The sequence below is a fragment of the Haplochromis burtoni genome, unplaced genomic scaffold, assembly GCF_018398535.1.
Source record: "Haplochromis burtoni strain Fernald_Lab_line unplaced genomic scaffold, NCSU_Asbu1 Contig_51, whole genome shotgun sequence".
Lineage (NCBI taxonomy): Eukaryota > Metazoa > Chordata > Actinopteri > Cichliformes > Cichlidae > Haplochromis > Haplochromis burtoni.
Genome location: NW_024582412.1, coordinates 2,688,385 through 2,714,410, shown reverse-complemented (window position 1 = coordinate 2,714,410; position 26,026 = coordinate 2,688,385). Strand labels below are relative to the sequence as shown.

General features: G+C 39.8%; 3 protein-coding genes across 3 annotated transcripts in view; all 3 read left to right on the top strand.

Annotated features, from left to right (window-relative positions):
• The window catches only part of atp8b1 (ATPase phospholipid transporting 8B1), a 36,542-nt gene extending 26,508 nt beyond the window's left edge, over positions 1-10,034 (top strand). Inside the window, exons 14-30 of the mRNA XM_042220595.1 lie at positions 167-290; positions 792-835; positions 990-1,146; positions 1,230-1,418; positions 2,372-2,484; positions 2,574-2,738; positions 2,888-2,999; positions 3,138-3,213; positions 4,778-4,910; positions 5,081-5,209; positions 5,299-5,455; positions 5,545-5,768; positions 6,412-6,495; positions 6,715-6,960; positions 7,154-7,292; positions 7,795-7,925; positions 8,424-10,034. Coding sequence (XP_042076529.1) covers positions 167-290; positions 792-835; positions 990-1,146; positions 1,230-1,418; positions 2,372-2,484; positions 2,574-2,738; positions 2,888-2,999; positions 3,138-3,213; positions 4,778-4,910; positions 5,081-5,209; positions 5,299-5,455; positions 5,545-5,768; positions 6,412-6,495; positions 6,715-6,960; positions 7,154-7,292; positions 7,795-7,925; positions 8,424-8,660 — 2,460 coding nt within the window. The 3' untranslated portion in view covers positions 8,661-10,034. The remainder of the gene's footprint in view (positions 1-166; positions 291-791; positions 836-989; positions 1,147-1,229; positions 1,419-2,371; positions 2,485-2,573; positions 2,739-2,887; positions 3,000-3,137; positions 3,214-4,777; positions 4,911-5,080; positions 5,210-5,298; positions 5,456-5,544; positions 5,769-6,411; positions 6,496-6,714; positions 6,961-7,153; positions 7,293-7,794; positions 7,926-8,423) is intronic.
• A 5,044-nt stretch (positions 10,035-15,078) lies between these two features.
• LOC102293053 (tripartite motif-containing protein 16-like) lies at positions 15,079-18,623 on the top strand. Its single transcript, XM_014333380.2, has one exon. The coding sequence runs from the start codon at positions 15,595-15,597 to the stop codon at positions 17,131-17,133; it is 1,539 nt and encodes a 512-aa protein (XP_014188866.1). The 5' UTR covers positions 15,079-15,594; the 3' UTR covers positions 17,134-18,623.
• Positions 18,624-19,371: 748 nt separating this feature from the next.
• On the top strand, positions 19,372-20,950 carry LOC121814498 (E3 ubiquitin/ISG15 ligase TRIM25-like). Its single transcript, XM_042220596.1, has one exon. It carries the CDS (start codon positions 19,656-19,658, stop codon positions 20,832-20,834), a length of 1,179 nt encoding a protein of 392 aa, XP_042076530.1. The 5' UTR covers positions 19,372-19,655; the 3' UTR covers positions 20,835-20,950.
• The last annotated feature ends 5,076 nt before the right edge of the window (positions 20,951-26,026 follow it).

The window sequence follows — 26,026 nt, the reverse complement described above, 5'->3', positions numbered from 1 at the left end:
TTTTTTTTGTACCAAACCAAAATCATATGACATAAATGAAGAATATATGCTGTTTTGTGGTAAACCAGACCTTTTTAATTGGAGATTATTTTGTGAAAATGGCAGATTTTCCACCCTCAGTTGATCACTACAGCTCTGCTGCATAAACTCCTTTAACTGTCTGCAGGCTCGGACCACCACCCTGAATGAGGAGCTGGGTCAGATCCAGTACGTCTTCTCCGACAAGACAGGAACTCTGACGCAGAATATCATGCAGTTCAAGAAGTGCACCATCGCTGGACGCAATTATGGTACTGAGGAGTTTTTGTTTCACACAAGGAAAAAATAAGATTCAGGAATGGGAGTTTTACATACCCCCCCCCCAAAAAGAAAAGCCACCTGTGATGTTCCGGTGTTGGTTTTTAGTTTAAAGTTACCCAAACTTTAAGCTACACAGGTAATAATGGCACATAACTACCGGCAATGAAGTTTGTGCCAAATACATGTTTTTGATTAATGGTAACAAAAGAAAAGCAGCAGTTTCCTGATCAGTGGCCTGTGGCACAGCTTTGAGGGAGTTAAAAGATCGAATCAAATGCAAATTAAAGCAGAAAATGAAACAAATACATGAATCTAGGAAAATATGTTAAGTAAATTGTTGGGTCCTGTATCAACTCTATTTAAAACCTCTCATTGCTGTCTTTCAGTGTGTTTTTTGTTTTTTGACAGTTGCTGTACTGTGGATTTGTAATTTTGGCATTAAAAGTTTGTTTTGTGGGGGGTTGTCTTTGTCTTTGTTTTTTTCCCCACAGGTGATCCAACTACTGCTGAGGGTGTGTCACTGGAACGAGGAAAGGTAAAATCTAAATAATGAGTTGAAAGAATTTTCATGAGTAGAAACAAATTAAATGTCAGTTTGATCTTCAGCGATCTGTAAAAATGGTCCCCCAAAAAACCCTATAAACACAGGAAAATGGAAAGTCATAAAACCTTTTTCTATTTTATGTCAGCTGGTGGACTGGAGCTGGAACCGCTATGCTGATAAGAAGTTCCAGTTCATAGATCATTCCCTGGTTGCCCATGTCCGATCCAAGAAGGATAAAGATGCCATGGAGTTCTTCAAACTGCTCTCCCTCTGCCACACCGTCATGGTGGAGCACAAAGACGGTAATCCTACAGTCACATAATATAGGTCCTATTTAAAAAGAAGACTGCAGGTACTGACTTCTGCTTTTGTACTGTCCTCTCAGATGATCTCGTATACCAGGCAGCGTCTCCTGATGAGGGCGCCCTGGTCACGGCTGCCAGGAACTTTGGTTACGTGTTTCTGTCTCGTACGCAGGACACCATGACCATCAGGGAGATGGATCAGGAGATGACCTACGAAATGTTGGCGCTTCTCGACTTCAACTCTGACCGCAAGCGCATGTCTATCATCTGTACGAGCACACAGCCTGACATAATGTGCTTAAATACTTCTTTAGATGTACAGTTATCTCCATACACATGAAGCTGCAAGGGAAAAAAACCCATCAAACTTTGAATCAGAAACAAAACAAAGTACCAAGTTACTGAAGGATGCGCAATGAATGAAAAACTGATGAAATGCCACCTAAAAACTGAATAAATCAAGTCTTCACTAAATCATGGAAGGATTTTATTATGTTTCTACTCAAAATACACAACTGGCACAGAACTCAAAAGTATTTGAACAGTTTTACTTGTTTTGGACAATCTTTAATATAAATGCATACGTAGTTAATCCTAAACATATTCTGTAATTTCAATATGTGTGGATGCTGCATGACCTGGACGTGGATCCAGATCTTGCTAAAATCGCCGCTACTGCACCACATGCCATCCTTTTATAGTGTAAGGAATATAGATTGTATATAAATGGGCATGTTGGTTCAGGGCCTAAAAAGTGAAAGCTGTGACTTACACCTGCCTTCTTTCTAGTTGTCAGCAGGGGGCAGCACCTCTGGATGCAAAAAGAAGTGCGGTCATTTAGAAATCTAAAGGAAATGACCCTACTTATATCTTTGATTTCAACAAACAGGTTCCTGATGACTTTATGGTCTCAGTCAATAGTTTCATTCATAGTTTTATTTCTCTAAATTCTTATTTTTAATTTAAAGTGAAATAGAAAATAAAACAGGGTTTGTTTTTGTTTGTTTTTGTTTTTTGCAAACTGGCAAAAATTACAAATTTCAAAAAAGGTTTCCAAACGTCACTATGACTACGGTCTTTTTATAGAAATAACTAAAACAAATAAGAGCAATATTATCAAAGCCATTTAGACTGGACAGATTGGACCTGCTACTTTTGACTTTTTACCTCACTGAGACTTCTGTCTAATTACCACTGATCTTTCTATGTACTGTCTTTTTAGTGAAGTTTCCCGATGGCCGAATTCGTCTCTACTGTAAAGGAGCAGACACTGTCATTTACGAGCGTCTCTCCCCCAGCTCCAAACATAAGGAAACCACCCAGACTGCTCTTGATGTGAGCTATTGTTTAATCTCATTTGCAGCATGCCAGATGCTGTCTTTTTCTCTCAGGAGTAAACAAAGTCAACATTTTCATGTTATCAGGTCTTTGCCAACGAGACCTTGCGGACACTGTGCTTGTGTTACAAAGACATCAGCGCTGAAGAGTTCGAAGCCTGGTCCAGGAGACACAAAGAGGCCCAGGTGACCATGAATGACCGCGAAGCTGCCCTGGATGCTGTGTATGAGCAGATCGAGAACAACCTGATGGTGAGTGGGAAATGACCACGCTTTAGTTTCTATATACATGTAGACTTCATTTGAATGTTTTAATTAAAAAATCTCTTCTGCTAAAAATCTATCGGATTTTAAAGCAAGAAGCTCCCGTTACAGCTAGTAATGAGTTCTCTTGCATTTAGCTAATTGGAGCAACGGCTATTGAGGATAAACTACAGGATGGAGTTCCAGAAACCATTGCCAAGCTGGCTAAAGCAGACATCAAGATCTGGGTCCTGACTGGAGATAAGAAAGGTACCATCACCCCAAAGTGCACAAGAAATAAAACACCTGTGTCACATGAATAACAGCGACATGCCTGAGCTGGTTAAAGTAACAATTTGGATGAATTGAATCTGAACTCGTGTTTTAATCTTCATAATTTATCCCCAGAAACGGCAGAGAACATCGGATATTCCTGTTCACTTCTGACAGACGACATGGAGATCCACTACGGAGATGATGTCAAGTAGGTTGACAAGAACATTGCAAACGACATCCCAAGGCGGACTGTCCCTGCAGACTCAATTAAATTCAGTTTTATTTATATAGCGCCAAATCACAACATCGTAGCCTCAAGGTGCTTTATATTGTAAGGTAGACCCCACAATAATACATGGAGAGAAAAACCCGACAATCACATGACCCCCTATGAGCAAGCACTTTGGCGACAGTGGGGAGGAAAAACTCCCTTTTAACAGGAAGAAACCTCTGGCAGAACCAGGCTCAGGGAGGGGCGGAGCCATCTGCTGCGAGCGGTTGGGGTGAGAGAAGGAAGACAGGATAAAGACATGCTGTGGAAGAGAGACAGAGGTTAATAACAGATATGATTCAATGCAGAGAGGTCTGTTAATACATAGTGAGTGAGAAAGGTGACTGGAAAGGAAAAACTCAATGCATCATGGGAATCCCGGCAGCCTACGTCTATTGCAGCATAACTAAGGGAGGATTCAGGGTCACCTGGTCCAGCCCTAACTATATGCTTTAGCAAAAAGGAAAGTTTGAAGCCTAATCTTGAAAGTAGAGATAGTGTCTGTCTCCTGAATCCAAACTGGAAGGGGCCTTCAAATTCAAATCAAATTAAAATGTTCACATCACATCTTCACAAGCTCAGCTCTTTTTTTTTTTCTTTTTTTTTTTTTTTTTAATTAAATACATTTCTATTCCTGTAAGCAAAAATGATAGATATCCCCATCCATCTTCATCCGCTTTATCCGAGGCCGGGTCGCGGGGGCAGCAGCCTAAGCAAAGAGGCCCAGACCTCCCTCTCCCCAGCCACCTCCTCCAGCTTGTATCCGGGGGAATACCAAGGCGTTCCCAGGCCAGCCGAGAGATATAATCTCTCCAGCGTGTCCTGGGTCTGCCCCGGGGCCTCCTCCCGGTGGGACATGCCTGGAACACCTCACCCAGGAGGCGCCCAGGGGGCATCCTTGTCAGATGCCCGAACCACCTCAGCTGGCTCCTTTCGATGTGGAGCAGCAGCTGCTCTACTCTGAGCCCCTCCCGGATGGCCGAACTTCTCACCCTATCTCTAAGGGAGAGGCCAGCCACCCTTCGGAGGAAGCTCATTTCTGCCGCTTGTATCCGCGATCTCGTTCTTTCGGTCACTACCCACAGCTCGTGGCCATAGGTGAGGTGAGGTTCGACTAGCGGACGAACTCTCCTTTCCAGCACCCTGGCATAGACTTTCCCAGGGAGGCTGAGGAGTGTGATCCCCCTGTAGTTGGAACACACCCTCCGGTCCCCCTTCTTAAAGATGGGGACCACCACCCGGTCCCCATCACAGATGTAAAATTTTCTTTTTAACATGTAACTTGATGATGATGATGTGTTCCATCATCAAGTTGCATGTTAAAAAGAAAATAACTTGATGATGGGACACATCACCATCAAAACATCAGAAAACAGTGAAATGAAACCATTGCATTCTGTTTCCATTCATATTTAAAGTGTTCCAACCATCTTTTATACTATTTATGGTCCCAACTGTGTTGCAATTGAGCACTGTTATCACCTGTATTGTGTGTCTACAGTGAGAAGCTAACCAGACGTCAGGCCAGCAGAAGGGATGACCCTCAAGCTTACCGTCGAGGCAAAAAGAAAACGGCCGAGCCTTTCTTTCCCGGATCAAACAAAAATGCTCTCATCATCACCGGAGGATGGCTGGTGAGCTTTCTTCAAAAACCAAAACTAAATTAAAGCTACTATAAAAGATGAATTGGTAGTACTAAAAAGCCTAGCCAATGTTATAGTCTAAAGATAAATGTAATATATTGCCTTTAATACGGTTTCCCTGCATGGTTTACATACTAATCTACTCTCTTTATTCTTTTCAGAATGAAATTCTGTATGAAAAGAAGAAGAAACGCCGTCGTCTGCGTCGTCTGCGTCTAAAGAGGCGTCAACCTCCAAGCAACCCTCAGGACGGACAGCCGATGGATGATTGGGAGAAAGAGATGAGACAGGTTTAACAAATAACTTTGATTATTGTGAGTAAGAAGAATTTTTGTCTTCATGATATTAAATCCAGTGAAATGTTTCTCTTTACCGGTAGACTGACTTTGTGGATATGGCTTGTGAATGCGAGGCGGTCATCTGCTGCCGTGTAACACCGAAACAAAAGGCTAATGTGGTGAGTTTGGTGAAGAAGTACAAGAAGGCTGTGACACTGTCCATCGGAGACGGAGCCAACGACGTCAATATGATCAAAAGTAAGGACACAAGCTAACTGTGCTCACGCCAAGTGTGTAAGATTCTACGAATCTGCTCTAAGATTTCTCCCCGTCCGCTCTCCCTCCAGCTGCAGACATCGGTGTCGGTATCAGCGGTCAGGAGGGGATGCAGGCCGTCATGTCCAGCGACTACGCCTTTGCTCAGTTCCGTTACCTGCAGCGCCTCCTGCTGGTGCACGGGCGTTGGTCTTACATCCGAATGTGCAAGTTCCTGCGTTTCTTCTTCTTCAAGAACTTTGCCTTCACTCTGGTCCACTTCTGGTACTCCTTTTTCAACGGATACTCCTCACAGGTCAGCAGCACTGTGAAAGTCATCCCTTTGATTTTATTCTGAAAAGAAGGGAATGTTTGTAGTATCATAGCCATCATTAGACTAACTTTTCATGGAGTTTGCCCATTATGACATGTACTTTAACCCTGTGAAAATTGCAAATGTAGTGAGTAGCTCCCACACAAAACACTGAAGCTCATTTCTGTAGAATTTTTAATCCATGTTCAAACATGGCAGAGAGTAAATGTTCTCCTGCTGGAAGACATCCACAGAAAACGCCTTTCACACACACAACCTAATTTCCATTAGTCAACATCAACTTCTCGGTTTAATGTCTAAATTTGTACCTTGGTCCTTTTGCCTAAGGGGTCGTAATGTTAACCTTCAAAGGTTTTTACTGAGCAACACCTAAAAGAATACTTTTAACGGTGCATACATCTGAATGCTCCAGTCGCACAAGAGGCAAGAACAAGATTATGATACTGCAGATGTCTCTCCTACATCTTCAATTCCTCAGCCCACTAAATAGCATGATTGCTTTGGATTAGGTTGTGCAGTGAGAAGTGCAGATTTGTGGTGCTTTACTTCTAAAGTACACACTCAGTGACAGATGATACTGAACAGCAACAGAGACGATAAATGATTGTTTTTTTCCTTCCCGCAGATCACCTTTGAAGACTGGTTTATCACACTCTACAATCTGGCTTACAGCAGCTTGCCTGTTCTACTTGTTGGACTTCTTGACCAGGTAAAAGCTGAATTTGTTGTAGACCAAAGAAAAGAGGGCTATTGTATCCTGCATGAATGTAAAAACTAATTATGAATAGCTTTTTTTTTTTTCTTCATAATTTTCTCATAAATTCATGGCACAAAGACAGAGTTAAAGTTTAGTTGAGTCATTCTTCAGTAGATATTTTTTCTTAATCTTAAAATTTCATGAAACCTTCTCTTTCTTTCTCTGTTGTAGGATGTCAACGACAGACTGAGTTTAAAATTCCCCAAACTCTACATTCCCGGTCAGCAGGGGACGTTGTTTAACTACAAAAACTTTTTCATCAGCTTGTTCCACGGCATCTTCGTCTCACTCATCATCTTCTTCATACCTTATGGAGCCTTCCTGCAAACCATGGGGCAAGACGGAGAAGCCCCCTCAGACTATCAGTCCTTTGCTGTCGTTGCTGCCTCGTCCTTGATTTTTATCGTGAATCTGCAGGTTGGTTACAAATTTCTGAGAATGTGCAGTGCATAAATTTTCAGTTTTTGCTTTTAGGAATTATAATTCGGATTTTGTGACTTATTTGAAGTATTGATGTTGTCAAAATATGGAGCTACTCAAGAATATTGATATTTGTAATGGCTTTTATGTAAAATATCCTGTCTGTCTTTTCTCCTTCCTGTCTTGTCAGATCTCCTTAGATACCTCCTACTGGACTTTTGTCAACTGCTTTGCAGTTCTGGGCAGCATAGCCATCTACTTTGGGGTCATGTTTGACATCCACAGTGCTGGGATCCATGTCATCTTCCCCTCAGTTTTCACCTTCACAGGTTAGTTGACCACAGCTTCACTAATTTAAGCTGTTTGTCTGACTGTTATTCAAAAAGCCAATAAGGGTTGATGACGTATTCTAAAATTCCTGTGTTGGTTGGCCTCCAATTTAAAGCCTGCTTCAGATTAAATCGCTCCTAGAGGATCTCTGGCCAGCTGAAGCTGCAATATCACTGACAAATTACTTGTTGATATATTAAACAATAATTGCATTAAGGCAACTTCATCATTCATTTGTAGCTTTCAGTGTAGACACTCCTTACAGCTGTTTGTCAAGAAAAGTTAAGTCTCTTTAACTGCTAAATCCTCTACAAGTTGTCAGTAAGTCAGGCTTTGACAAAAGGCTTTTTATTTTCATTAGCATGAATGCAATAGCCTTCTACTAATAATTTTACCCAATGAGAACCATGTCCAAGTATTGAAGGTCCCCACATAAACCCCTCATTCTTCATTTCTCTGTTAACATGTGCGTGTGTGTGTATTTATATGTTGTGTTTGTAGGGGTAGCATCAAATGCTTTACGTCAGCCGTACCTGTGGTTAACCATCATCCTTACTGTGGGCATCAGCCTTCTGCCTGTCATCTGCATCCAGTTTCTCTCTAAAACCATCTGGCCCTCTGTAGGAGACAAGGTGAGACCTCTGCCAGTGCAGCAACAAGCCTGCTGGTCATTTTCTGACCCATCAGCCTGAACCCTCTCAGGGAAGGTGGGGGAGTCCTGGGTGATGGGCAATAAGATGCTTGACATGCATAAATATATTAATAAACATAAAACAACATAGCTTTATGTTTTTGTTTGTTTTTTTGTTTCTTTCATGCATTGCTTTAAATGTATGATTATCACTTACTAATTATGGCCACAACTTTATTTCCTAACATTGATGGCAGGGCTGTAGTATAGATTATCCTAACCCACCATTCTTACATTACAATTACACAGCATCATTAGGGTGCCGGCTGTATTGCAGAATATGCAAGCGCTCTTTTGTAATTACAAGTTGCTTTTAAGGCTGTATTCTGACCATCTTTTGAAGTAAAATTGATTTCTTCTTTCCATTATAACTTTCTACTGTATTTCCATGGACCCTTCTGCTTCATATATTACCGGCTTATTTCCAATCGTCCTTTAGGTCCAGAGAAACAGAAAGAAATACGAGATGGAGCTGAAGGAAGACGACGATAAGAAAAAGCCAGCGCCCTTCCAGCGAGGCCGGCGTTCCCGGCGATCTGCATACGCCTTCTCTCACGCCCAAGGCTACGCTGACCTTATTGCATCTGGGCAGAGCTTTCGACGGCGCCCACGGGCACATGGTGGACCTCAAGAGAGCATCAGGGAGATTCCCCGGAGAGAGGCCGAAAACATCTGAAGGGGCGGGTCTGAGTCTGAGACGGAGCAAAACTGCAGTAGGGGGAGCTGTAAATATTTGGGAGTGCAAAGAGCACTTAGTTATTCTATTGCAGTTTAAGAACATTTTCCCTATAAGGTATTCTGAGCATGCCAGAAGGGAATAAAAGAAAATGAGCTCTCCTGAAGTTTCTTAAATGAAAGTCTTCTAAATAGTTTTTCGCTCCTGTCTGTGACCTAGACTCCCCGCCTCCAGATGCACCTCTATGCACAAACTTTGTTGAAATACTAAAGCGAAAAAAGCTCACCGAAAACGACCGTCATTATGAGGTCTGAGGTCACGCAGCATCTGTGTGACTGACAATGTTATTTAACTCAGGATTTTAAAAGAGTTTTATTTTTAGTCAGTTTATCCCTGCTAAGTCTTTCTGTACTGTAACACTAATATAATAATTTTGATTTTGATTTTTAGCCTTGTGTCTACAGCACACTTGACATATTAGTGTTTTCGTTAAAAGTATAAGAATAATATTTAATCTGTACTGCATTAAGTCAGGCTAAAGCATCGGTTAGTTTGATTTCCATCCGTTGACCTCCAAAGATTTCCCTTCACATTAAGCTAGTGGGCTAAAGTTAAACAAGTCAAGATATCATCTTTTTAATATTTTATTCTACATAATAGTGGGACGTTACTATGCTAGGCAATGCAGGGTGGTCAGATGTTATAAAGTGTGTCTTAATTTAACAGTGAGATGTGAATGGTGATCTTTTCTCCTCTGCAGCATCAAACCAGGTGTACTTAGAGTAATCACTAAATTAAGGTACTTCATGCTTGAAATCTTTTAAATACCTCTTTCCAAGTTGGATCCTTGTTTTGTTCGGTGCCTTACATTAAAAAAAACAACAACCACACTTTCCTCCTCCAACAATCTTCAGAGCTTACTTCAGAAATAGAGCAAGGGTTTGTCGGTTCATCTTCATTTGATTAACTATTACTAGTTTGTACGTTGCTTTCTGTTTTTACAAATTATTCCAAGTTAACTTACATGTTCTTTAGGTTCAAACAGGAGAATTATCTTAGTGTGAGTGGGTATGTGTGTGAATGTGTATGTTTGTTTCATTTTGTTTACAATCAACTCAAAGAAAAGGTTTTTTTTTTTTCCAGTCCTCTAATCAGGTTTAGAATATTGAGGAGCCAAGACTGATGATAGTTCCTGTTCTGACTGTTACTGTATCTTTTTCATGCTAGTGTTACTGTCCACAGATGATGTCTTTTTATTCCTGAATGAATGGAACAGTCGATCAGGACTGCTGTTAGGTAAAAGCAGCAGTATGGTCTTTGATGTATGATGGTGTTTTATCATGTGGTTGTTAATAAAAGCCAAGGGCACATTTAGCAATCTGAAATGTGTCTTTATTTAAATTTTAATTTGAGTATTGCCTACCTCTTGTTTTCTCTATGCTCCTCTTTTCTGCAGTCTCTCACCCTCCCAAACTGGTCAAAAACAGATTCCTGCCAGTACTTCAACTTTGTTCTAATGAAGGTGTCTTCCTGGCAGAAGTGCTTTCTTACAAGAGGGATAATGTATAAGCAATGTTCTTAGTCCGAGCTCTGTTGAGCTGAGTCTTCTTAACTTCTTAACCTTAACTAGTAATGACTTAATGAATTTATTCACAAATCAAATAATAATCTCACAAATCTATCATTACATACAGCAACCTTCAATACCACTGATATTTATTTAGTGTCTCTCTGACTGAGCTTTCTGAGTGAACTTCAACCATTACTTCCCGCAGACAGTCAACACATCTGTTAGAACCCATCCCTTCAAAAGTGCTCAAAGAAATCCTACCACTAATTGGTCATGTTTGAGAAGCAATAATCTCTTTGTTAATGGGCAACGTGCCACAGGCCTTTAAAAGGCCGTAATTAAACCATGACTTGAGAAGCCAGCAGTTGACACAGCTCTTATCGATACGTCTCCAACCTTCATCTCATCTCAAAGATTCTTGAAAGAGTAGTTGTCAAACAGCTAACAGATCATCTTCAGATGAATGACTTATTTGAAAAGTTTCAGAGCTCATCATAGTGCTCTCTGTGCTCGTCCTGCTAGACCTCAGCGATTAGACCATGCTGTCTGTATAAGATGGTTTGACTCCTATCTAATAGACTCTTATTTGTTCCTGGAAATGGATGGAGTGTGTGTAGCTGTATCCCAATTCAGGGTCTGCAGCCTTAAAGGCCGCATTTTAAGGCCGATTACGTTATAGCGACGCGACGATGGCTGTCCCAATTCGAAGGCTGCTCGAAATGCGGCCCTCAAATGCGTCCTTCATTTCCCTGAATTTTAAGGACGTGGCGTAGTGGCCCAACATATCCCAGAATGCATAGCGCGGCGGTGGGTGTGGACAATTTTGCCGAAAAAAAAACGCGGATGAGGGGCGCCCGAGAAAACTTTAAGTATGTACTGAATATTATGTCACTTATTTATGTGCAAATGTTTAATAACGAAGAACATTAAAACATTACTGTTGGCCACATGTCGGCAAAGTTATGTGACATTAGTGACGTTTGTACTAACTTGGTTTTAAAGCCTTTACTTTAAAATATACGCCGTTCAATAGCTGACCTTAATCTTACAGAGAATGATCAAAGCTCATGTAGAAACAAACAAACAAATGAACAAAAGATTTTCTCCTTCATTTCTGTCAAACAAAGCTGTATGAAACGTTTCCAGCTGTTAGTATCATGGTTGCTAGGCAACCTGGGCAGCGCGACGGAGGCTAGACCGTCCCATTTCACAAGCCTCGCACTTCCGGCCTAAAGGGAAAGAAGTCCAATTTAAAATCTTGAATAAAATTTACCCGACAAATAGACTCCTTAGTGATAGATTCAAAATAGAAACGGGTAATTGTGTATTTTGTGAAACAGAAGAGGAGGATTTGGACCATCTATTCTTTTTGTGCAATTTTATACAAATATTTTGGTTGGATTTTCATACCTGGCTTTATTCCAGTGGGATTCAAATTACCCCATTTACCTTAAATATGATAATGTTTGGAGTGTTTTTGAAAGAAAAGAAAGCTAATTATGGTGTTAATGTGTTATTAATCTTGTGCAAGCATTTTATACATAAATGTCGCTTTTTTAAGACTAAACCAACACTAGCTACTGGAAAAACGACTTAAACCTGTTGGTTAAATCTTTGACTTTAGTTAAAAAGAAAAAGGCTGCTTTTTTTGTTTCCTTTATGGAAGATTTTGATTTAGTGAGTTAATAATTTGTTAAATTATGTGACCCCATCTTTATATTTTATTTTCACTATGTATGAAAGTTGCTAATATGTAAGAAATGTCTATTCTCTGAATCTGTAATATATGGTGCATTTTGTTTGTATGTTTATATTACTAATAATTTTTTTTTTAAAAAAGCCTCGCACTTCCGGCCTTAGCGGTCTTTGAGCACGCGGCCCTTGTGGACCGTTAAGGCTGCGTACTTTAAGGCTGCAGACCCTGAATTGGGATACAGGCTGCGTGTGTGCTTAACAGCGTCTTCTTCACACACTGTTAAATATGCAGTTCCACAGGATTTAGTGCCAGAACAGGTTCTGTTTACATCATACATGCTTTCTTTAGGCAGTATCATTTGAAGGGATAATATACATTTTCACTGCTAAACAAGGATCCCCAGCTTAGTCAAACTGCAGGAATGTCATAAAGATCTTGATGACCTGTATATTCTTGCTGCTAAATTCAGATAAAACTGAGGTTATTGTATTCTCTCTCTTTTGCAAGGGCAGGTCTGTCCAGTCTGAGCATCGCCTTTAATATGGACTCTACAACATTTTGAAGTTCAATTCAATTCAATTCAATTTTATTTATATAGCGCCAAATGTGTATGTAGGTGCACTTCTGCCACTGACAAAGCTATCTCCAGATGAACAGAATCAACTTTTTGGGATTTTCTTACTGGGGTGATTGAGCATGCATCAAGCTGTAGGTGCAGGTTGTAGTTTACACAGGTCACACTCCCCTCACATTCCCTCATTCTCTTCAGAATCCCAACCAACGTCTTATGAGATGTTGCCTCCTTCTTCAGTCATATGATCTCGATGTTCAACATATAAAGTTGCACACAATGTTTTGGCTGATGCACTATCGAGGGCTGTGTCTCGGTACTATTCTTTTCAATTTTTTGGTAAAATGTTAACTTCTTTCTGCTTCCATATGCCTCTATAGGAAGAATTGGGGCTGAGATGAAGGAAGTTCAAAAGTTTAAACCAGCTTTGTAGATGGCTAGCTAAGCCATATTTTTATTGGTGGGAGTGTGATGGCCTTGTAGCACTGCTATTGTCACCTTTGTGTTTTGCGTTAGATTGTTAAAGTATCCAACTGCACCTGTAAGGTGGGAGTGACGGGAGTATATCATCTGTCACACACACACTCTCTCTGGGAGGCGGTTGCCAACATGTTTTTGTTACATGCCTCTTTTTACAACATATTGCACAAACCTTTACAAGCATCCATGCTGGGCATTTCATACATACATATACAGTGGGGCAAAAAAGTATTTAGTCAGCCACCGATTGTGCAAGTTCCCCCACCTAAAATGATGACAGAGGTCAGTAATTTGCACCAGAGGTACACTTCAACTGTGAGAGACAGAATGTGAAAAAAAAAATCCATGAATCCACATGGTAGGATTTGTAAAGAATTTATTCGTAAATCAGGGTGGAAAATAAGTATTTGGTCAATAACAAAAATACAACTCAATACTTTGTAACATAACCTTTGTTGGCAATAACAGAGGTCAAACGTTTACTATAGGTCTTTACCAGGTTTGCACACACAGTAGCTGGTATTTTGGCCCATTCCTCCATGCAGATCTTCTCGAGAGCAGTGATGTTTTGGGGCTGTCGCCGAGCAACACGGACTTTCAACTCCCGCCACAGATTTTCTATGGGGTTGAGGTCTGGAGACTGGCTAGGCCACTCCAGGACTTTCAAATGCTTCTTACGGAGCCACTCCTTTGTTGCCCGGGCGGTGTGTTTTGGATCATTGTCATGTTGGAAGACCCAGCCTCGTTTCATCTTCAAAGTTCTCACTGATGGAAGGAGGTTTTGGCTCAAAATCTCACGATACATGGCCCCATTCATTCTGTCCTTAACATGGATCAGTCGTCCTGTCCCCTTGGCAGAAAAACAGCCCCATAGCATGATGTTTCCACCCCCATGCTTCACAGTAGGTATGGTGTTCTTGGGATGCAACTCAGTATTCTTCTTCCTCCAAACACGACGAGTTGAGTTTATACCAAAAAGTTCTACTTTGGTTTCATCTGACCACATGACATTCTCCCAATCCTCTGCTGTATCATCCATGTGCTCTCTGGCAAACTTCAGACGGGCCTGGACATGCACTGGCTTCAGCAGCGGAACACGTCTGGCACTGCGGGATTTGATTCCCTGCCGTTGTAGTGTGTTACTGATGGTGACCTTTGTTACTTTGGTCCCAGCTCTCTGCAGGTCATTCACCAGGTCCCCCCGTGTGGTTCTGGGATCTTTGCTCACCGTTCTCATGATCATTTTGACCCCACGGGATGAGATCTTGCGTGGAGCCCCAGATCGAGGGAGATTATCAGTGGTCTTGTATGTCTTCCATTTTCTGATGATTGCTCCCACAGTTGATTTTTTCACACCAAGCTGCTTGCCTATTGTAGATTCACTCTTCCCAGTCTGGTGCAGGTCTACAATACTTTTCCTGGTGTCCTTCGAAAGCTCTTTGGTCTTGGCCATGGCGGAGTTTGGAGTCTGACTGTTTGAGGCTGTGGACAGGTGTCTTTTATACAGATGATGAGTTCAAACAGGTGCCATTCATACAGGTAACGAGTGGGGGACAGAAAAGCTTCTTACAGAAGACGTTACAGGTCTGTGAGAGCCAGAGATTTTCCTTGTTTGAGGTGACCAAATACTTATTTTCCACCCTAATTTACGAATAAATTCTTTACAAATCCTACCATGTGGATTCATGGATTTTTTTTCACATTCTGTCTCTCACAGTTGAAGTGTACCTCTGGTGCAAATTACTGACCTCTGTCATCATTTTAAGTGGGGGAACTTGCACAATCGGTGGCTGACTAAATACTTTTTTGCCCCACTGTACATACTTACCATTACTCATTACCTCTATAGTTACATGCATTTATTCAATGCAATCATTTTTTGAAAAGGATATTATTTAAGGAGGGAAATGTCCTTAGTTTCACCTTTATGAAATCTTTTGGTGGTTATTTACATTTGTATTTATATATTTGTCTTTAAAATTTTACACAAGTAAACGGGAAAGTCACTTTTTATTCCTGCTTTAAAACATTTTAACGTAGAGCTTAATTAAAAATCCTTTAGCTTTGTTATTTTGGAATATTGTACAAAGATTTTTGGATAAAATATATGAACCGATTTGAGAAATAAGAAGGGATTCATGCATGATCGCTTTTAAGTGCGAATAATAACATGATTGAAGGTTAATCTTGAATAAGCAATAAGTTATGGTCCATGAGTCTTTAATCTGTTTCTTTCACACACTTTCACTCAGATCAGATGTTTCAGTTCAGACGGACACTGATCTTTGTAACACAGAGAAATAAGCTTCCTGCTTTCCAAACAAACACTCCCACTCGGTCCACATGTTTCCTGTTCCTATACTTAGATCTACAAGTTTACAGATGGGTGTGACCAGCATGGTGTGCACGTAAACCCCATTCAGTGCATGTGAACAGAAGGAATGAGAGTCAGTTTTGTTTCTTTGTATGACAAAAGTGAAACTATTTCACAATCATAGTCTCTGACCGGTGAAATGGCGCAGGGAGGAACCCAGTGAAACAGGACAAACTCTGCTGTTCGATCTGTTTGGATCTCCCGAAGGATCCGGTGAATATTCCCTGTGGACACAGCTACTGTATGAACTGTATTCAAATCCACTGGGATAAAGAGGATCAGAAGGAAACCCACAGCTGTCCTCAGTGGAGACAGACCTTTGCACCGAGATCTGCTCTAGGGAAAAACACCATGTTGGGAGAGTCAGTGGAGGACCTGAAGAAGACTTCAGTCCGCGCTTCTTCTGAACTTGAAGATGTGAGCTGTGATTTCTGCACTGACACAAAGCTGAAAGCTGTCAAGTCCTGTCTGCAGTGTCTGGTCTCTTACTGTGAGCAGCACCTCCAGCCTCACTATGAATCCCCTGCCTTTGAAAAACACAAGCTGGTGGACCCCTCCCAGAAGCTTGATGACCATGTCTGCTCTCATCACAGTGAAGCTATGAAGATTTTCTGCCGCACTGATCAGCAGTGTATCTGTTGTCTGTGCTCCAAGGTTGAACATAAAGGCCACAACACAGTCCCAGCTTCAACAGAAAGGAAAGAGAAACAGAGAGAACTCGAGGTGAGTCAGCAAAACATCCAGCAGAGAATTAAAGAAAAGGAGAAAGACGTGAAGGTGCTTCAGCAGGAGGTGGAGGCGATCAATCAGTCTGCTGATAAAGCTGTGAGAGACAATGAGAAGGTCTTCGAGGATCTTGTTTCACTCATCAAAAAAAGAAGCTCCAATCTGAAGCAGCAGATCAGATCTAAGCAGAAAAATGAGTTGAACAGAGTCGGGGAGCTACAGGAGAAGCTGCAGCAGGAGCTCGCTGAACTGAAGAGGAAAGGGACAGAGCTGGAACAGCTGTCATGCACACAAGATCACATCCACTTCCTACACAGTTACCCTCTTCTGTCGTCTCTAAGTGAATCCACAAACTCGCCCAGTATCAATATTCACTCACCGTGTTACTTTGATGAAGTAACATCAGCTGTATCAGAGGTCAGAAAGAAACTCGAGAATACTATTAAACTTGAGTGGACCAAGATCTCACTTAAAGTGACCAGTGCGGAGTTTTTACTCCTACCGGAGCCAGAACCCAAGACCAGAGCTGACTTCTTGCAGTATTCACGTCAAATCACACTGGATCTAAACACTGCACACCCACAGCTGATATTATCTGAAGGCAACAGAGTAGCTAGATTGACGATAAAAAAACAGCTGTATCCTGATCATCCAGACAGATTCACTCAAAGACAGCAGGTTCTGAGCAGAGAGAGCCTGACTGGACGTTGCTACTGGGAGGTGGAGATGGGACCAGCTAGTGCCACAGTTGCAGTCACATACAAGGACATTAGCAGAACAGGAGATGAAAGTGAATTTGGATGCAATGACAGATCTTGGGCTTTAGAAAATTCTGTTGAATTTATTCACAACAGCATGAGCAACACCATCTCGGGTCCTCGGTCTGCTAGAATTGGAGTGTACCTGGATCACAGTGCAGGTGTTCTGTCTTTCTACTGGATCTCTAACACCATGACTCTCCTCCACAGAGTCCAGACCACATTCAGTCAGCCGCTCTATGCTGGACTCAGTGTTTATGGTTGTGGTAATTCTCTGAAATTGTGTGAACTCAAATAGATGGGCAGGAGAAAGAGTAACTGTGTCACTCTGTGTAGTGTTATTTTACGATGCACCTACTGTAATCAGTCATTTCTTATTGTAGATTTTACCAGGATGGAATAAAAGCTTTACACCATAATACTGTCAGCAGCTGGTTGCCATTCAAATGTTATTTAAACATGTCTTAGTGTTGACATAATTTATCACAGCTATTGTCCACATATATAGCTGCAGAACCAGTCAAAGGTTGAATACAGTCATAGTGGGGAACACTATTTAATTTTCTTTTTCAGTTATTTTCCATGTTTTATACCAGGAGTATAAAAATGACGCCATTACTAACGAACAACATGTGGAGCTTTTTATGCCATACTGTGCAGAAAAGTATCCCCACTACCAAATATGCTACATTTGGGATAAATCAAAAGTCCACTAAGAGGAAAATTCAACCACAAATGAACCTTTATGAGTGATCAAGATGATTAGAAATTTCCCTTTAAACTATCTCTCTACCACCACTGATGTTCTGTTAGGAAATTTACTTGTTTAGAACAAATTTGCAGAAGCTTGTTTTATGTATTATTATTATAATTAAACTTGACCAAACCAATGATTGGTACTGTATCTGTTAGGGTGTTGGAGTTTACTTAATATCTGTGAATCAGGGTTTTGTTTCCTCATTTGTAAACTAATATTTGTTTGTGTTCATGCTTACCCTTCTCTCCAGTGTTTCTTTTTCTGCTTTTGCTTTGCTGATTTGTGTTTCTTTCCTCCGTTCTAATTACTTCATATTTCATAAACCTTGCCTGTGGATTTCTGATTTGTCTACTCGGGACAATTTCCCTCTATTATTATTGTCTGCCTGGCTCTTATTGATTGATTTGCACTGGTGCTTTTCCTTGTTAGCCTATAACTTTTGGGCCTTTTTATCTTTTTAGTAATTCACATCATCTGAGTGCTGGAAATACTTATTCTTTTTGTTCTTTTCAGCCTTTTCTTCCACATTGGGTTCTCATTTTGCAAAAACATGGGGTACACCTGTACTAAAACATTAAGACTGAGTAAATTAGGTTTGCTCAATTTAATGTAACTTAAGTTAGTTGTTTGTGAAAATACTGCTGATGTAAATAATATACAGTGCACAGTTATTGTTGCTGTGGGAAACCTGACTAGGGATTTGGTTTTCTTTAACATAAATAAAATTTGTACTATTTGAATGCATATAATCTTTTTTTTCTGTTTGTGTTCCTGTTGATGTTCATTAAAGTGTTTCGAAAGGGTAAAAACTGTGAATTAATAAACAGCAGGAGAGCAAATGTGCATCAGTAAGGCCTGATTAACTTTGAAGGTGATTTAAGTAGTTAAAGGCATTAAATATGTACATTAAATGAATAAACATCCAACATGACACAGACGTGGAGGATTCCTCGACAATTAGATGTTTTATCAGGTTTGTCCAGAGAGAAGAAAGTATCTTAATGCTGAAATAAAGGACGTGATTGACAATGGGACTGCAGAGCCATCTACTTCTAGCTCAGTGTTTGCTTTCAGACTTTAGATAGTGAAGACTGACTTACATGTATGGAAGGTTGTGTCATTCAGGTAGAGGCTGTAAAGTCCATCAGTAAATTTGATTCATTGAATTCCTCAAATCTCATTGTTTACTAGAGTTTGGATTTACTGTATGAGTTATGAGTGTTATGATGCACCTGACTCAGCATGAACTATGACCTTTTATCTGACCTTTGAAGGTGAAATGTTAAAAGCCTTATAATGGTCCTGAGATTGATGTTAAATGACAAAATTCATGAATCCAGGAGATCACTAAAATCAGAGAAAGAGACAACAGTCTTGACATCTTTGCTGTGAATAGAAAGTTCAAAACCAGTCTTCTATAAACAAATCAAAACTACATCTAATATAACTTATACTTTTAAAGGCCACTTTGAAGAAGATATAACATTTAAAAGATGAAGTAAAATGTTAATATTTTGAAAATGAATGGATGCATAAATGAATGAATTAATTGTGTTGGTGAACAAAATCGCAGATAGCTGATTTTAAGTGAAAATAATGAATTGTGAGGTACAAGTGTACCTCACCCACACAATAACTGCTAGTTCTATAAGTTTGGAAGTGGCATCTGTTCAGTCATAAGACTAATCTTTAATCCTCTAACTCATAATACAATGAAATTGGTGCAGTTTAGTCACAGAGAAGCTAAGTTGCTAAGCTTATTGTGCTCTTACTCTCAAACACACACTCTTGACAAACTTTGACCTTTGTTTGATGAGGAAGGAATTAGCCCCTCCCCCCTCATTCCTGTTATATAGAAAAGTCAGTCCCATTCATTTCAGGTGTTTTCTGTTCCTGCCCTGTTCACAGATCTGCAAGTTTACAGATGAGTGTAACCGGCATGCTGTGCTCTGACATGCCAGTCAGTGCGTGTTAGAAGCTGAAATGAAATAACTGCAGCTCAGCCCTGTTTTTCTGGTAAGACGAAAGTGAAACTATTTCACAATCACATTCTCAGAGGTGAAATGGCGCAGCGAGGAGCCCAGATGAACCAGGACAAACTCTGCTGTTCGATCTGTTTGGATCTCCTGAAGGATCCGGTAACTATTCCCTGTGGACACAACTACTGTATGAACTGTATTCAAATCCACTGGGATGAAGAGGATCGGAAGAACATCCACAGCTGTCCTCAGTGCAGACAGACATTTGCACCGAGGCCTGCTCTGGGGAAAAACACCATGTTGGCAGAATTAGTGGAGGACCTGAAGAAGACTGGACAAACTGCTCCTGCTACTCACCGCTATGCTGGACCTGAAGATGTGAGCTGTGATGTCTGCACTGAGAGAAAGCTGAAAGCTGTCAAGTCCTGTCTGCAGTGTCTGGTCTCTTACTGTGAGCAGCACCTCCAGCCTCACTATGAATCCCCCGCCTTTAGGAAACACAAGCTGGTGGACCCCTCCCAGAAGCTTCAGGACAATATCTGCTCTCATCACAATGAAGCTATGAAGATTTTCTGTCGCACTGATCAGCAGTGTATCTGTTATCTGTGCTCCATGGATGAACATAAAAGACACGACACAGTTTCAGCTGCAAAAGAAATGAGTGAGAAGCAGAGAGAGCTCGAGGTGTGTCAGGAGAAAATCCAGCAGAGAATTAAGGACCAAGATAAACACATGCGGGTTCTTCAGCAGAAAATGAAGGCCATAAGTCAATCTGCAGATAAAGCTGTAAGGGACAGTGAGATAATCTTCACAGAGCTTATCTGCCTCCTAGAAAAAATAAGGTCTGATTTAAAGCAGCAGATCAGATCTAAGCAAAAAAAGGAGGTGAGTCGACTTACAGAGATTCAAGAGAAGTTGAAGCAGGAGACTGTTGATCTACAACAGAAGAAATCTGAGTTGGAACAACTCTGTCACATGCAGGATTACATCACCTTTCTACAAAAGTATCCCTCACAGCCAAGCTTGACTTTCAGTGAGAAGCCACCCAGCATCAGTATTCACCCTCTGTGTAACTTTGATGATGTGACAGCTTCTCTGTCAGAAATCAGGGAAAAGATGCAGGACATACTCAAAGGACAATGGACCAAGCTATCAGCAACAGTGAGTGAGTGTGATCAGTCACAAAGAGAACACACAACTAGAGAGGAATTCTTAAAATATTCACAACATATCACACTGGTTCCAAACACAGAAAGATTTTAATATCTGCTAGCAAGAAAAAAGCAAGTATTACATACATCCCCCGTTTTATGAAACTGGCCATGTTACAACAATTAGGCTCTCCAGAAAGAAAAAAAATGTCTAATTTTTGTGTCCTAAGTATAGAGAGTTTGACTGGCCGGTGTTACTGGGAGGTGACGTGGTCTGGGACTGTTGCAGTAGCAGTCACAAACACAAACAGACTACCAGTTTATCAATTTGGGGATGATGACACATCTTGGGCGCTATATAGTATAAGAGATAAATTTGAATTTAGACATGACAACATCAGGACTCACATCTCCACATGTCAGTCCTCCACTATTGGAGTGTATCTGGACCACAGTGCAGGTACTCTGTCCTTCTACAGTGTTTCTGACAACATGACTCTCCTCCACAGAGTGCAGGCAACATTCACTCAGACGCTCTATGCAGGATTTTTTGTTGGTTATGGATCTGTAGTTGAGCTCAAGTAGACCGCAGTCATTAGATGAGATTGTAAAGATTAGTTTCTTATTTTGGACTAATTAAGTTTTTGTTAAACACACTCACATATGTCATCTTGAAGTTTATAAATTGGATGTAAACTATAAAATATGATAACATAGAAAAGTGATTTTCTAGTGCTAGCCCCCCTGCTCCACAGCTCTCCGTCTCTAATTAAAAATTTTACACTGATTAAAGTTTACTGTAAGAAAGGGAAAGGGCATTTGTATACATCTTGGTTGGATTCAATTGAAATGACACTTCTAATCACTTTTATATATGCATTTCCTTTATTTAATTTCCAAATATGATGGTGCCCTAAAATAAAAAGAGCTCTGAAAATTTCTGGTCAAACTGAAATGTAAACACAGGAATAACAAACTCCATAAATATGTGAATTTCATCCATCAGTCCATTCAGAGCTGCAAGGCTGTCACAGGGCAAGCAGTAGGGTACATCACCATCACCAATCACATGTATGACTGAGTTTTCATTTTAAATAACATTCTAACTAATTCTAACTATTGGAAGATATAAAGGTCTTTGTCATAGCCGTCACGGAAGACACTGTCACCGATATCTGCAGTTATAAGTGAGATATGCGTTTTTGGTATCTTACATTATTTGGTTCATATTTCATTGATTTGTACATATATTTCTTTTGACAAAGCAGTGTTTAAGGTTTATAAATGCATGTTTGTGTCTTGACCTGAGTGCAACCACTGAAATAAGCAGCAGCCTGCCTTTAAATAGAGCAGTACTGTTTGCACCCTCTTGATGTCACTGCATGACTGCATTTGTCTCTCTCAGCTTTGCTTTCATTACAATTCTCACTTCAGTGAAGAATCAGCGCCACCAGTGAGAGCAGCCAGCATTATTAATATTTTCACATATATTACTGCATCTTTTTGTGATTGAGAGGTTTAAAGATTTTTTAGTAGTAGTTTAACTTTGCAAGCTTTGACATGTTTGGGATATGTTTAACTACGACAATAACGTTATTAAATTATTCTTTCACAACATTTTCCAGTCACAATCACTTCTCCATTAGAGGTTCAACCTTCAAATATATATATATTTTTTGTTGTTTATTGTTTTTTTATTTTTATCTTAATTGAAATGAGAATTGCAATAGTGACAAACATAAAAACTGATGTTTTCTGGGGACACAAACTATTTATAAGACTTACAAAACTTCAATGCTGTACTGCTGCATAGCCGTTTTCTGATTGTTTTCTTCATTTATTTATTCTGCTAATGTCTTTCAAACTAGAGTTGACTTTACTAATTTTATTTATCTACCTGGTAATATTATTACCATTGTTGTTGTTGTTGTTGTTGTTGTTGTTACAGGATTCTTGCCTCCTTTTCATTCCAGTCTATGGTAAAAAACAAAAACACTTTTTTAATGGTTCTGTTTCTGTTCATTATATGTTTTATATATCATTATATTGTCTCCTTTATCTTTTATCTATGACACATATTCCAAAATGTTTTAATGTATACGCTTTTATTTTCAGCAATTTTTAAGAAAAACTGCAATTGTCTGTGTTCCTTTGGGTTTTAAGTGTCTGCCTGATGTTTTCGGCTGCAGTACACTGTAAGACATGATTGACTGCAAAACCTTAGCATGTTGTGATTAGAAAACTTAAATTAAAATTAAAATAATTACATTAAAATTAAAGCTTGTAATGTCAAAAAAATATGCATACTGAATATTTCCAGAGTCATAAATACAGCTCACCTCAGGAAGGCGCCAGTCACTAAAAAAACAAAACAAAAACTAAAAATTGTAGGGGAAGTAGACGGACAAATTTATGACAGCAGATATGCTATGCTTGTATCATCAGTACAGTCAACTGACTGGCCTGAAACCTACATTTATTCAAGGGAAAAATAAGTGAAATACATAACAAAATGTGTAACTGATTTTACAGCAAGGAATACAGAAAATGTTTTGCTGTAGACACACTGTGGAATGAGGTTAATCGTGACTGTAATGCTGCATTATGTGCATATTCTTTTATTACCACGATATGATAAATGCAGACTATAAAGTGCATTAAAAGCACTATTACAGCTGTATGCCTGGTATATATTTTCAAAGAAACAATCTGTCCAACCAAACTTTAAATAAAGTTTTTAAAAAGAGCAACTCCAACATTAAGGCTTTGCTTTGGCCTTCAAAGGTATCAAATAAGTTGAGAGAACAATCCTGTATGAATGACCAGGCTGCATCAGACTTTTAAAAGTTGAAATTTGATTCAATTCATCTCTACAACCAATCAAATTACCGCTGTAACTACGTCAACAGCATGTTAAATCATCTTTTTTTGGCCGCTATCTCTCAGTCTCTCTGTCAAATCTGCATCAGTTCCACATCAGAGGCCTCCAGGCGGACGCAGATAATGCTCTCCATATTTACAGTGGCAGGAGGATTGGGAGGTTTTTGACTAGATCCCATTTGTGTGAACCTATTAGTGCAGAGCGCTCTGAGCTCCCTCTGATACGCCTCTGAGATTAGGCAATGGTATTACTGTAAGAGGATCGACTTGCCTCGAGGTGAGGGCCGAATATACAGAGAGAGAGAGCGAGAGGAACACACACAAAGACGGGAACATGCTCACACAGATAGGACCACACACTCCCCAGGAAAAGAAAAAAAAATCAGGATCTGGCAGTGAGAGCGGAAAAAAGAGAGGGAGGAACACACACACACACACACATTTTTAAATAATGAACTGAAACCAAGGGCCCGCACTGATAACAAGGTGCATGATGATCCTCAATTTTAAGATGCTAAATTTCCAGTGATCACTCTCCTGAACACTGATAAGTGTGACTGAGCAACTATTTGGAGGAGGAGATCTAACATGATTGTCTCAATATCAGCTAAATCTAATCAGTCACATGCACGCTGCAGGTTTAACCTGCAATTAAGCTTATGGCACTTTTAATATCCTAAAACTGAAATAAAGAAAATAAGACTGGTATATGCTTTACATAAAGGTATGTATTTCTGTCAGGCATTAATTAGAACCCTTACCTTGTTTTGTTCGTTCTCGCCTTATTTACAACGTTTTGCAGTTTATTTTGTGGGGAACTAATACTATGTAAAAAAAAACAATACATTAAATGTACAAATGCTAAACAAACTCAGTCATACCCCAATTACACATCTACTGTAATTAGATACTGCATTCAGTATAATAAGATTAAAAAAAACTGCTAAACTACTATATTTACACATAGCAAGTTATATCATGATAATGAAGCAAAGCATTGAACTAAAAAAAAAGTACTTATCAAATCTTTTACATTGTGTTAATTTATCACGGCATCATTTGATGCTCATTAGAGAGGAAATTTTAATCTGAAGTCAAGCCACATGTTTCATTCCCTGAATGCTTTTGGAGTTGGAGCAACTTCCTTTTAACTGTCTTGAAAACAGGTACTGACATACAATACTTGGCTACATGAAATACTACATGAAAGCATGGGGAATATGAAGAGTGAATCATGTCCTGACCTCCTCCCTAGACCTATTTGGGCTAGTAAGATTGGTCAGTGACATGACATTTCCAAACCTGTAGGGAGTGTAGGTAAGTACCTGACGTGATGTGGTGTGGCTGAAGTCCCTGGTATGCTTTCTTAATGTGCAACAAATGTTTCTCTAATGAATTAAAACAATGTAATTCTAGGGTTTTGTTATATTGATTTTTGGTTGTGGTTCTGATTTTGTTTTTCTATTCTCCCCAGTGTTTCCTCTGCGCCTGTGTTATATTGAGTGTGTCTTCTTGTCTCTGGGTTTAAGATGTGAATTTTAGTTGCTTCCTGTTTTATTTCAAAAGTTGTTTTACATCTTGTATCTTGTTTTGGGTTTTACTTCCTTTATGTCTGACTGGAAACACTTATGCTCACCTGATTTCTATCTAGATTTCCATCTATCCACTGATAGATATTTGACTTTGTTTAAAGTGTTATTTTTTCCCTCCTACTTTAGTTTTGCTCCTTATGTTGGTTTTTTGACTTTGCCACTGTTTCGATTTTGCTTATTTGCTTGCCAGAGTCTTGCAACTTTTAGCTTGAGATAAATTTTTTTCTCCTTGCACCACGTTGTAGAAAACTGATGAAACATGTTGCACTGGAATCGAGTTTGATAGCAGTGCAGATTCGCTGCAGTCATTTGCCCCGAGGTTCCTGCCTCCTATAGAAATATTTTGACTAGAATGTCCAGAAGCCCCTTGTGGGCTTGTGTGGTGAAACCAGTCTAACAACGTTATATTTTTTATTAGATTGAATATTTGGTCTATGATGTCCAGTGTTTGACAATATTTGTTTAAAAATAATAAAAAAAATTATCATTTATAGTTTTGTCAAATTTTTTACAAGGCATTGCACTGATTGTTAGTGTGACTGTTTTCACTGCTTTCACAGTCTGTTTATGATCCAGCACACCAGTTTATACGACTTTCTGCAGTGAATTGATGGGCCAAGGGCTACATGGTTATATTGGACACTGATAAAATGCCCACCTCCTCATCACGTATCTGTTATTTTATGCAAAGCCTGTAACCGTCACATAAACTAGCTGCAATCCAGTGAAATAACAATCAAATATTAGCATAGAAAGACACATGGCTGGAGTAGCCAGAAGTTCATAAAGGAGCCACATTCTCTGTATGCGCTGATAAAAAAAAAAGGTGCTC